Source organism: Vigna angularis, chromosome 10, assembly GCF_016808095.1.
Source record: "Vigna angularis cultivar LongXiaoDou No.4 chromosome 10, ASM1680809v1, whole genome shotgun sequence".
Lineage (NCBI taxonomy): Eukaryota > Viridiplantae > Streptophyta > Magnoliopsida > Fabales > Fabaceae > Vigna > Vigna angularis.
The window spans coordinates 24,688,279-24,701,187 of NC_068979.1; the positions used below are offsets into that span (position 1 = coordinate 24,688,279).

Consider the following 12,909-nt stretch of genomic DNA (forward strand, 5'->3'; position numbering starts at 1 on the left):
ATTCTAGTTTCTTTCTTAGTTTGGTTGTAAAAAAACTTATATATTTTTCTTTTCTTTAAGGTGCAAGCAATGTGGGACTTCACATAGTTTGGGCTTAAAAGAAAGAACAATAAATAAGTCTCTTTTCCTTTTAGTTGTTTGTAATGCAAGATATCACATGTATAGTTTTAATTTTGGTCTTTAGACTAGTTAGGTAGTTTATATACCCTTAGGAGGTTGTAGAATTAAGAGATGTGGGATTTAAAACAACCTTGAGAGTTGTTGTCCAGACTTGTAGGCTTCCAAGTTTCACATCCTTTAGTTTTCTCCACCTACTTCATCTTGTAGTGCTATATAAGCAACCCAAGGTCTCCTTTGTAAGTACACCTTAAAATTTGAATATAAAAAGTGTTTTGCATTCAGTTATATTACTTCTTTGAGATAAATTTTTTTCTCTTAGTCTAAATTTGGGTCCTATCTTGTGAACAATAAGTAGCGATCCTCCTTAAGATTTATATTGAATCCTTCCAAGTGGCATGTCTTCAAATTCATGTTTCTTCTCCTTTCTCTTTTTCATTTTTTAGTCTTTTAATTCCATTTCTTAATTATTCTTGTTTAGTCTTTAATTAGCTGTATTTCTATCTAGGCATGTTATTCCATATCATGACTCAAGCAAGGGGAGAGACTATTTTGGTGTTTGACATGTTCTCAAGAGATGTTGGGCCAACTCAAGAGGAAGGGTGGCTAGAGGAATCCTAGAAGGGGTGCTCTAGCCTTGGTAACCTAAGTTGAGTAGTATGATACAAATTTGACAACATAACAATATTCAATTCAAAGGTTTAACTTACATTGGGGGAGACACTTCTATTTTTAAGCTTAAGGGGTCTTCAAAGTGTAGAAGAAAAGCCTTAGAAACTTAACTTGACTAGCTTAGAGACCAAGGCAAAAATCCTCTTCATTAGAAGGAGGACATATGCCCATTATAACATAGGAGAATCCTCTCGATTCCTAGAAGGACACATGGTCATTACCTATGGGAAATCCTCTCTATTGAAAGCATGAAACATGGTCACTCTCTCCCAAAGATAGGACACCCTTCAACCTTGCTCACCCACGACAAAGACAAAACATTGACCCATGAGATCAACTTTAGAATGAGCCTCTCTTGGGTCAACATTGGGTGTTGACCTTGGTTGATCCAAGTTTAGCAAAATCCTACACTATTTGGCCTATTATACAAGACCCAAAAAGAAAATCCTATACTACTTAGCCCATAATATAAGATGTAAAATAAACTTAATCTACCTAGAACTTACTGATGACCTATGATAATAAGAACTTGGACCCACATTTCATAGATGACTTCAAATCTTTTTAAATATGTTGAACATGGATAGAGGATATACTATCAAAAGATAAAAGTGAAAAAATTTAAAAACAAAATTTGTAAACATTTATAAATAATTTAATGGATGTGATAGATAAAAAAATTAATAGAAAAAATTGTTAAATTGTTATGGTCAAAAGTATTATAAAATAAAATGGTGTTGGTATTATTATCAATTAGTACAATTATTACTATTATAATTATTAATATTATAATAATAGTAATTATTATTAATTTAATTAAAAGTAAAGGGCATGCATGCACATTTGCCATTCTAATTAAAAAGCATTTAATCACATATTTAAAAGTCGAAGAAATTAAATTAAAAATGAATACTATTTTTTTAATAAAATAATCTACATTGAGTTGTTGCCGTCTTTCCGTTCTAATTCTTTACCGCGAGATAAAATTGAACTTTTATCCTTTGAATTCATGTTTACAAATCAAGCGTAAGCAGCATTAAAATATATATGTCGCTTTGTATATATTTTTTTATTTTTAGGGTTAAATATGTTTTTAGTTCCTAAACCATCAAGCAAATTTGTTTATAGTCTCTTTTTCAAATTAAGGTACATTTTAGTCCTCTTTCTTAAGGAAACCTTAATTTTTGGTTCTCCAAAACTAACACCGTTAAAAACCAGCTGAGCTGGCTAACGTCTTGCCACGTGTGTTTACTGTTTTCCTTCCTAACTCTTGGCACGTGTGATGACCCGCCCCACCTCCATCTACCTCCTCGACTTCTCCTGCTACCGTCTCCCAAATCACCTCACCGTCCACTTCCGAAAGTTCATCCACCACTCCACCCTTACCGGTGACTTCCTCCCATCCTCCCTCGATTTCCAGCGCAAGATTCTCCTCTGCTCTGGCCTCGGCAAGGAAACCTACCGCCAGGGAAGAGGCCGAGCAGGTCATGTTCAGCACCCTTAACAACCTCTTCGCCAACACCCACGTCAAACCCAAGGACATCGGAATCCTCGTCGTCAACCCCACGCCCTCCCTTTCCGCCATGATCGTCAATAAGTACAAGCTTTGTGGGAATGTCAAAAGCTTCAACCTTGGCGGCATGGGCTGCAGCGCCGACGTCATCACCATCGATCTCGCCAAAGACATGCTTGAGGTTCATCCCAATTGCCTCTTCCGCGTCGGTAGGGCTGCCATTCTCCATCTTGGTCTCCATTTTCAGTTTCTCAGCTTATTTATTAGATCTCATCTTACACTCACCCGACCACCCTTACTCGCGTCACCCTCCACGGTAGCTCCGACAACCATTTCCCCCCAATTTTCAGTTTCGGTGATAAACCATTTCCCCCCAATATTTGTTTTTTTACAGGGTTTGATGTTATTAATTTTGTGAATTGCTTGCAATTCTATGATCGTGTTTGGCAGTGACAAGGACGAGGACGACGTGGACCGTCTGAACCAGAGGAGTGGAACCGGCGAAGGAGGTTTCTCCCTGGGAGAGTTCGAGCCAGAGGTTGTGCACGTTTTTGGTGCCAGACTTGACGTCCCACGAGGCGAAGGACTCGGAGGGGAGGCGGGGTTTGAGCCCGTCGGAGAGGGATTGGGGAGATGCGAAGTTGTGGCGGCGCGGGGGTAGGGTGTTGAGGGCAGTGGTTGTGGTGGTATTTTTGGAAGGTGTTGCGGTGAGGGACATGGCGGGGAATTTGAGGAAGGGGCAGTGGGTGGAAGCGATGTTGGGCTTGGAGGAGGAGACGAGGAAGCAGACGAATAGAACCGTGAGGAGGAGATCCGGAAGGGAGGGGATGGTCGTCGGTGGCTGAGGGGCGGTGAGAACATCTCAAGTGTGGCGGGGGGTGGGGGGCGTTGCGCTGTGTGGGGGTTGAGGTCCATGGTGGGGGAATGGGGTTGGGTTGGTGGAAGGGGAGAAAATCTGGTAAGAGTGATGTCAGAAAAAAAAATGATGTGACACTATACCGTTAGCCAGCTTAGCTTTTTTTTAACGCCATTAGTTTTGGAGGATCAAAAATTAAGGTTTCCTTAAGGAGGAGGACTAAAATGTATCTTGCTTTGAAAGAGGGACTAAAAACAAATTCGCTTGATAGTTTAGGGACTAAAAACATATTTAACCCTTATTTTTATATATGAGATAGTATCTACAACTGTGTTCACATGAGAGGAAAACACTGTTTAAGAGAAAATGAGAGGAATGATTTGCGAGATTATTTTTGTTCGTTTGGGTTGATTTGCGAAGACTGAATTCCGTTAATTTGCGAGATACCCTGATTTTATCCATCTCGCTATGTTGCTTGGATTTGCAGTGAATTGCAACGAAATGTCATATGTGCCCCAACTGTTGGTAAAATACCACGATAATATTAACGTTATTCAAGTGTTTGAAACTCAAGAAGATGAAATGAAAATTGACTCACAACATATTCGATTTAAAAAATGCATGTATTCAGTTCCAAGCTTATGAACAAAAACAAAGGAACTTGTATTCGGTTCCAATGTCCCTATATTCAGTTCCTCCATTATGCAGGAAGTCTCCCAAGCCATTTATTCGGTTCCAACGTGTGAATCTCATCATTGGACTTTCATTTTCGTATTGTTTTTTAATAATATATATTTATATCATTTCAACTTGTAGATATTTTGTCCAGTTTCATCATTTGAAACATGTTACTTGGTTGAGATGGCTTTAATGTCTCTGTAATTCATTCCTGAATCATTATTCTTTTTTCTCTTGTAGAGCAAGCATCTGTCTCCTCCTATGTTCATCAATTTTGTTCTCTTATTTCATTTTACTAAATTATAAACTTTTAAAATTAATTTTAATAATTAATTTTAATCTTTTTTCTTTATAAACATTTTTACAATTAAAAATAAATTCATTTTACTAAAATAAATTTTTTGTACAATATTAAAATTAATTTTAATAATTAATGTTAATTTTTTATTCTTTATAAATATTTTTACAATTAAATATAACATTAACAATTCATTTTATATTACTTTAATAACTAGGGACATTTTGGTAATCTTCAATTTTTACCAATTAAACAAATGTTTTTATCTGTTACCTCAATCAAATCTTATCCTAATTATCATAAACTTTACTTCCAAATTCATTCTCAGTTTCAAATCTACTCAAATAAATAATAATTAATTCACCCTCAAATCCCCTTAAATTCATTCGCTCACTCTTCACAATTCATCTTCTCTTAAGTGAACACGTGAACACCGTGTAAATGCTTCCAGATTTAAAAATAAATAAATAAAACTTGGAGATCAACCTTGTCAAAAAAAACTTGACAGCCCGTATCTCTGGATTCATTTGATAGATTGTCTCCCAACAAAATCATAGCATTCAGTTGTTATTTCCTTCAAAGTGAGATTCTTTTATACAGTGTTTCCCGGCATGATGAGCTGTGTAATTGTCCTTTTCCTTTGTTTTCACAGAACAAAATATATTTAAATAAGGTATTTGGGTTGGTAGCCACATCCCGTATAATTGTGATTTTATTCACTATCTATTATATTACACATTAACTAAAACCTTAATTACCATGTTAAGTTCTGAAAAACGATGTACAGAACTAAACATATAACCATCTTTTATATTTTTAGAAAAAAAAATTAAAAAAAGGATAGTTTTCCCCAAAAATTAGAAAATTAATTTAACATTTACAAGAATAATTCGTTAATTAAAGTCGACATGACTTTTATAAATATATTAGAAAAAAAAAGTAATAACAACTTTTAATTTAATTTATAAGATATCGTTTACATTGGTAACTATTTTTAATCGAAACTAAAGGGTCTTAACTCAAAACTTTACTTATAATATAAATTAAACATTTATAAAAAAAATTTATTACGATTTTACTTTTTTATAATTTTATAAATTAATTATAATGAGTCATAACAGCTTATCTTAATATATAAATTTTAGGTTTAATAGCCAACTTTGTCTCTAGTTTGGTTGGCAAATTTCAATTTAGTCCCTCTTTAGAAAAATGTTTGAAATTGGTCCTTACTTTTAAATTTTTGAGTCAAAATAGTTCATTCCGTTAAGTATAACCAAACGGAGTTAATGGGTTAATGATGTGGCACTACTTTTTTATTACGTGTCAAAAAATGTGTTTAGGTGTTGATTAATTAGGAAATAAATTAGGGAAGAAAGGATTTTATTCAGAAAGGATTTTTTAATTGGAGAAATAAAATAATTTGCAACTGTTTCATTCTTTTTTTCTAAAAAAAAATAATATCTCTTGTATCTCGGCCCATAACCCCAATCTATCTTCATCCTCTTCTCCCTTCTGCGCCACCCATATCAACACAGAATCATCATCATTTTCATACCCCTTCTTATGTTGCCACCAACCATCACACTATTCATCTTTACGTATCTTCATTCACCAACATCTCTTTAACTTGCACCCAGAAAGCAAAGCAATATCCAGAGAAGAAAAACATTAAGTGGAGAAGACTAGCCAATAAACATCACACTCCCCAAAAATCAAATTCAATCTGCTTCATTTTCTTAATCCAATAAAAAATGAGGCAGAATCTACTCCTATCATCTTCATCAAATTTTAACCTAGGAATTCATTCCTCATTTCCCCAATTTCTTTTTAGTACGCAAACCCTAATCCGCACCTTTTAGTGAAGAAATCCGCTGTCCAACGATAACGATAACAGAGACCGATCCTTATTTTTATTCTTATTTTAGTTATTATTTTTTAATTTTCTTAACAGAACTATTTTAAAAATATAAATTATATTTTATTAATTATTAAAATATAAAAATATAATAAGTAATATTATAATTTTTATTTAAATTTAATATTTATTAAATTTTAAATAAAAAGCAAAAGTATTAACATATTTTACAGATTTTAATATATAAATAAGTTTTTTAAAATTTTCATTTATATTTAAAATTTAATAATTATTTAATTTATTTTAATATTCTATTATAATTTAATATATTTGAATATATTAAATCAAATTTATTATTATTATTTATTATTATTATTATTTTATTTTTATGTTTTCAATATAACTATTATTATAATATAAATTATATTTTAATAATTATTAAAATACAAAATTATTTTAAATAATATTTAGATTTTAAATTAAATTAAATTATTATTAAGCTGGTGAAGATTATTTTTAATAAAAAAGAAAAAGAAATGGAAAAATATTTATTTAAGTTAAAAATAAAAATTTTGGAAAAATTTGAAGTAAATGATGAGATGTTAAAAAATTAAAAGTGAAATTTTTGAAGGTGCATGTTAGAAGATACAGGATAAAACACTCCTTACATTATGTGGCCTGTATACATAAGGCTCAAAAAGAACTGACCCAGACAATAATAAAGAAAAGGATACTACTATTTACGCTCCCAATTATCAATAAATGCACTTCCTATCTTTCTTTTCTATACAAATTCGCTGTCTTTCTATCTCTTTCTAAGATCACCAGCCCACTTTTGTTTTTTGTTTTCTTTTTCAATACCCTATTTTCTTCCACACTGCTAATTTTAGCATATAAAAAGTTACTTTACTTTTTCTTGTTGTTTTTTCCCTTAAAGCTTGTACAACAAAATATATAATGTGGTCAAACAAAATTATTAAGCTTGTTTCTAGTAAGAGTTTAGTACTGTAACTTGTTCTTGCATTGGAGTTAAAAGAGAAAGTTAAATTACAAACTATATTTTAATAATTTATTTTGTAAATTAGATTTAGAATAGCCCCGTTAATTTTTTTCAAAATTATCATAAAGAGTATATTTCTTATATTGTCAGGCTAATTTTAAGCTATTAAAAACTATTTTTAGAGATCTACTTTTTTCTGGTGTAAATACGTAATTGAAGCAAATAATGAGATTTGTAACATGTCAAGAACTTCAATATGATAAAACTAATTTCAGCCAATGTTGGAACTTACTAAATTAACAATCGAAACTAATTAAAACTTATAAAAGAAATTCACTAATCCATTCTCAAGTAATTATCATCTCTTAATAAAACTTGTCCCTTCCTATAATAGGTATCTGGTAATTTATTAAAGGAATTTTTTTTAACAACTATTTTTTAACAACTCTTTTACAACAGTCTATAAATTAATTTATGATTGGTCTATTTTAAATATATAAATTAATAAAATAATAACACATAATCTATTGAAAAAAGATTGTTAAAAAGGGTTTTTAATAATATTTTATTAAACATGTGAGACCCAAAAAATTAGCTGCAACAAAAACCAGAAAAGTGAAAACCTTCTGGATACAAGAGAAAAAAAGTTCTTAAATAATATACACAAGCATGTAAATCATAAATCATATATGAAATTTTTCATCAAATAATTGTAAACAAGAACTAAGAATCAGTTTATTTTACAAGAGAAAGAACATAAGTTAGCTCCACTCCACTCAATGATGAACAATTAAAATGATACCAGTAAACCAATGGCAATCCTTTTGCAAATAAAGAAAGTTTTTTGAAATGAAAAGAGTGCATAAGTATAGGCTTCCCCCAAAACTATCTGCAGGAAAGTGCCAAAAGTACAGAGATAAAACGATTAAGTGCTCCAACAGAATCTTTAGACACATCCAAATTTCCAAAGTAAACATTTCAACAGAAATAAACAAAAGAATGGAACTACTCTAAACTCCAATTCTAGTATCCAAGGTACTACTACTACTGCCATCAAAAGTTCTAAGATAAAAGACTTCTACCAAACTACTCAAAGTTTAAACATATCTATATTCCTACTCAGCAATGACAAAGCCACAAGAAATGCAAAACTATAAACATCATTTAAGATGAAGGGAATTAACATTATGGATAAACCATCTTCTATATTCTTGGGTCCTTCATCAAAACAAGTCATAATATAATATCAACAAAATTTCGAATTTATCGTAACATCATCTCATATATTATGACAATTACCAAATCAACAGCTATATAAAAAATATATTATGATATATCTTTGTAAGTCTCTCTCATAATATATTTTAAATTATTTTCAAGTTTGTCATTTTTAAAAAATATAATTTATTTCAAAAATTACATCGTAATAACTCTTACATTTATTATTATGAAAATATTAATTTTATTTAAAAATTTTAGTAGTTGTGTTTCTCTACAATTGTTCGCCGGATATGGGTAGTTCTCAGTCACCCAATTTTTATCTTCTATATACGTGTGCGTGTAATGACAGATGACCGGGTTAGCTGGGCTTAGCTGCAAAAACCGTCAAACGACTGGATATAGTCCGGTCCGGTTTAATAACAATTGTTGTCATTGTTAAAACTCGGTTGTAAACCAGACCCCAAATTACTTAAGGGTGAGAATATAATTTGCTTTTTAGAAATAAAGAATATAAATTAGTTACGTTTGCGAATTATTAAGGTTATGACCTTTTAAATAATTGTGTACAATTAGGAAATCACTATACTTATAATCACTATATACATAATATATGAAAACAATTTATATATATATATATATATATATACTCCTTGAAAATATAAATTGGTATAAATTTAGTGTATGAAACTAGAAAGTTCGTTGAAGTTTAGGAACAATTTGTATCTTTTTGAAATTAAATCATTTTTTTCGTTTCTCCAAAAATTAAATTGTTACTATATTTCCAAAACATATGGCCATTTAATAAAAACAAAATACAAATGCAAAACGTAGCAGAAAACCTCAGAAACTAATTTCATAGTGATTATTGCTATTATATTGTACAAATTGGGATCACAAATTAAAGGAAGAACTGGGGAACATTAATTTGCAACAATGAAATTATTTGAGTACAAAACTCTCCTCCTTATTACCTTTCCATGAATAATCTCGTACACATGTGAATGGTCTGAATTAATTTCTTGACAAGCAAATCACCAAAAGATCATCATGCTCAACACGACAACAACCGAAAGTGGCAAGTACACAGCCAAATTTTGGTGGCGGTTTGGACTAGCTCCGCTGAAATTCTCATCCACTGGGTACAAGTCCCCTGGTGGACCCGTCATGTACAAGTATGCTGATGACGGTGGTGGAGGGCAATATGATGATGGTGGTTTCTTGGGTGACGGTGGTGGGGGTGATGAATACAAGTATGGTGGCGGCGGCGATGGCGGCGGCGGTGAGGGATAGATTATTGGTGGTGGTGGTGATAAATACTCTATTATCGGTGGTGATGGGGTGGAACCACCTTCACATGGTGAGCACTTCTCGTTACCATTTGTGGTCTCATCAAGCTTCCTTGATTCCTCACCGTTGATGGGAGTAGTGACACAAATAAGAACAAGGATCAAAGTGAAGATCTTTGATGGTTTAGTTTGATGAATTTTTGCTGGCATGGTGTAGGGTTGGTTTTGATTGGAGATGGAATTGTGGCCTTGAATTGTGGTTTTTTTAGTTAGATTTTGAAGAGAGGATTAATTGTAGATAGCAAAAGGATTTCTTACACTAGAGATAGTGCATGAGAAATGTAAAACTATGGGTAAAGGGTCCTTTTAGGTTATGGGCATGATAATTAATTTGGTTTTCTAAGGAGGAAAAAGTGGGGATGACACTTGCTATTGTGGTCCTTTCTAGTAAGAGTTACTCTATCATGTGGAATCTAATCTTCCACTACCATGTGGCAATTAGTGTCTACCGTGGGTTCCACCATACATACAAATCCATAAAGACTTCAATAATTAGCATTAATATAAGCCACTTTAGGTGGTTGAGTTTTGGCACATGAGTTGGGTTTAACCTTTATTATTTGATTAATTAATTTATATTTTTTATTTTATTAAAATAGTCTAATTTAATTATTTTATTATATTATTTACTTTAATCTTAATATGAGATATCTAAAATATCTCATCAAGTTGAAAATATCTTGTATTTACATTGAAAACATTAAAAATGAAAATTGAGGGAGATAGATAATAAATAGAATGATAGACGTAATCCTTAACTCAGAATACCTATTAATATAGTGAAATTAAGTTTAACTTAGGATTATTAAACCAAATTAGTACCAAAATGTTTATCTCCATTTCAACACAATAATACATTTATAATTTTATCTAAAATGAAAATACTTATAACTGAGTAATAGTTATAATTTTCTTTCCATAAAATGAGAAACAAAATATGTGATATAATAGAAAACTATGAAAAAAAAGCAATAAATTATATATTAAAAAAACGTAAATGAGCATATTAAATATTATAAAAATGGTTTTGCACAAACTTTTGAATCAAAATAGACACCGTAGTAGGATGAGGCGCAGCAAAAGGTACGCCAAAGTGTGAGGCTTCTCAAGATGATAGTAAGTTCTTTTTCCTTGGAAAACGAAATTTTCAGAAGCTTTTATGTGTATTCTATTTTGTGAAGCTTCTTTAGCTTCACATGACAAATCTTCTTTCATAGGTATTCGATCTGCATGTGGCCACATGATTTTGGGATCAAATGATAGTACCCTATCATTGACCATTGAATATATACATATATATAAAATTCAACATCTTTCCATTTCATTCCAAAATTCGTTGCATAACTTTTTTTTAAGTATTCAATGTTATGGCATAAGTTGGCACTAGTGATTATTCAAGTTACATATTCTGAACGTTCAAAAAATGTTGAAAAAAAAAACAAAGAAGGAAATTCATAAAATTTTATAATTTAAAATGATGTATTGCTGATCCATGTGGTAATAATTATGTTAAAATAATTGAGAGTTGTGTTCCAATTATGAAATGTAACTCCTTTATGATGTTTTGTTTATGATTATGGGAAAGTGGTTTAATTTAACTTCCCTTAAAATAATACACATATAATACCTTAAATATCATAAATAACCTTAATTAACTATATCATATTAGTAAAATTTACTTGAATTTTATAATTGACCTAATTAATTAGCAATATTTATTTGTGAACTTGAAGTAATATGAAAAAATAAACATATAAATAAAAAAACAATTTGTTATCATTTACATTTTTTTTATGTTGAATTTTGTGGACATGTTACAAAATTTTAATGTTGGTTTGATTGTTTTTTTCTGTTTGGAGTGGACCTCCTCGTTGATGAGAGAAGAATGTGCAAAGGTTCTCCAACACTCAAGTCAATAAGAGAGTTAAGATCTATTAGTGAGAGCGAAAGTGATTATGAAGTGAGTATTCTTTGAAAAATATTAGTTTTATTTATAGAATCAACATGAATCATGAACATATGTTTTTATTACAATAATACTTACCTAAAAGTATAGTAACTATATAATAAATAGTAATAAAATGATAAATAATAATCAGCATACCAACTACTAATATTTAGTTATAATATGATAATATAGCCTAAATAAGAGTAAGTTGGGATGCTCCATAATAAAGAGGTTCAAAGGGACTTATTGGATCATGTTTTTTAATATGCCTATTCAACCAAGTAAGAACAATTTAAATTTTTAAAATTTGGAAATTCTTGTAATTGGAGGTTTTGTGTAAAAGATTTCATTAAGGACTTGAGTCAACATAGTCAAAGGTGGACCTAATTATACATGATAATGTAGGCTTATCACGACTCAATTGGACATGGATCTCACTCAATTTGACTCGACCCAAACCCAACTTGACTTGCGTCAGTCCAAGGTGACTCTGACTTGAATGGATTTGAGGTATGACTAACTCAATTGAGTCAAGGCTGGCCCGAATCAATTGAGCTTAAGGAGTGCACGACTCAATGAAACTCGAGGTGTGCCCAACTCAATCAAGCCTAAGGTGGGTCAGAATTGACTCAACTAGAGATAGGCATGACTCAACAAAGCCTAAGGTGGGTTAAACTCTACATGTTCTGATATGGGTTAAATGTGAACTTAACTTAAATCAATGTGGGTTTAACTCTACATGATTCCATCTGAACCTAACTCGATTGGGCCCAACATGGGTCCAATTTAATTTAACTTGACTTAATTGAGCTTGAGTGATACCTAATTAACTCACTTTGAGGTGTATTCAATCTACATCGGTCTAATGATTTGATTCAACTGAACATGATGTGAAATCTATCAACTTGACTTGAACTGGGTGTAATCTGACTTTGATCTAGCATGAACAATATAGTTAACTTGGATTCAATCCAACCTGTAGATCTTGACCTAAGACTGACTTACATAAACCAACTCATGGTGGCTCCTAACCCAGCGATTTTTGCTATTTTAACCTTGCCAAACTTTTTGATCCAATAAACTTTTTCGGCCTTAACTATAGGTCAATACCAAACCCAATAAATCAGGCTGAATTGATAATCCTACGTATATGCTAGATTTTTAAGATATAAGAAAGAATTCTTTTGAGCAAAATTCCTATTCAATCATTAAGAATAAATGAAAAGTAGTTAAAAGAAGAGAAAAGGTAAACTTTACCAAAATCGTTCTATCAAATGTTTTAGTCAAGGTTAAGCTATATACTTCCGTATCAATAATATTAAAGAAGTTTCAACTGTAATTAAATATAATAAAATGTTGTTATAAATTTTAGGTAGGATAAGTTTTTATCAAACACGTCATATGT

The 12,909-nt window shown here is 31.3% G+C and overlaps 1 protein-coding gene across 1 annotated transcript; it reads right to left on the bottom strand.

The window, feature by feature from the left end:
* Positions 1–9,038: 9,038 nt before the first annotated feature.
* Positions 9,039–9,907, bottom strand: LOC108335296 (extensin). The gene has a single exon (XM_017571280.2). The coding sequence runs from the start codon at positions 9,704–9,706 to the stop codon at positions 9,242–9,244; it is 465 nt and encodes a 154-aa protein (XP_017426769.1). The 5' UTR covers positions 9,707–9,907; the 3' UTR covers positions 9,039–9,241.
* Between the last annotated feature and the right edge of the window lie 3,002 nt (positions 9,908–12,909).

Excerpts from the sequence above, each read along its gene's own strand:
- LOC108335296 (XM_017571280.2), bottom strand. The coding sequence starts at position 9,706 with ATGCCAGCAAAAATTCATCAAACTAAACCATCAAAGATCTTCACTTTG.